This window comes from Penaeus monodon, chromosome 29 (assembly GCF_015228065.2).
Source record: "Penaeus monodon isolate SGIC_2016 chromosome 29, NSTDA_Pmon_1, whole genome shotgun sequence".
NCBI lineage: Eukaryota > Metazoa > Arthropoda > Malacostraca > Decapoda > Penaeidae > Penaeus > Penaeus monodon.
The window spans coordinates 13,629,157-13,629,489 of NC_051414.1; the positions used below are offsets into that span (position 1 = coordinate 13,629,157).

Genomic DNA, 333 nt, shown 5'->3' on the forward strand with positions numbered 1-333 from the left:
GCAAAATTTAATACCTTTCATTTTGTTTTGTTTTTTAGTTGCAAAAGCCTTCCCTTAAATTCTTTATAAGCATCAGCGTGCTTACCTGCCTCGACCACCGTGAACCTGCAAGGGTCGGCCTGCGTCCCCACCTCGTTGGTCGCCCAGCAGGACAGCGTGCCGTAATCCCTGGACGACCTGCAGAAAGATAAGGGTTTTTGTTTTTTTTTAAGTTCTTTGATGATGTAAGGGCGGGGTTGGTTTATGCTTTGAAAAAGGTTTCTGCTGGGGAAATGTATAAATGTGTGACATTTCAAGAGCTTCATAAGCAAACTAAAAGCATATTACCGGAAG

General features: G+C 43.2%; 1 protein-coding gene across 1 annotated transcript in view; it reads right to left on the reverse strand.

Annotated features, from left to right (window-relative positions):
• Positions 1-333, reverse strand: part of LOC119591753 (opioid-binding protein/cell adhesion molecule-like) — a 12,745-nt gene that overhangs the window by 2,024 nt on the left and 10,388 nt on the right. The window contains exon 3 of the mRNA XM_037940499.1: positions 86-177. Within this exon, the coding sequence (XP_037796427.1) occupies positions 86-177 (92 nt within the window). The remainder of the gene's footprint in view (positions 1-85; positions 178-333) is intronic.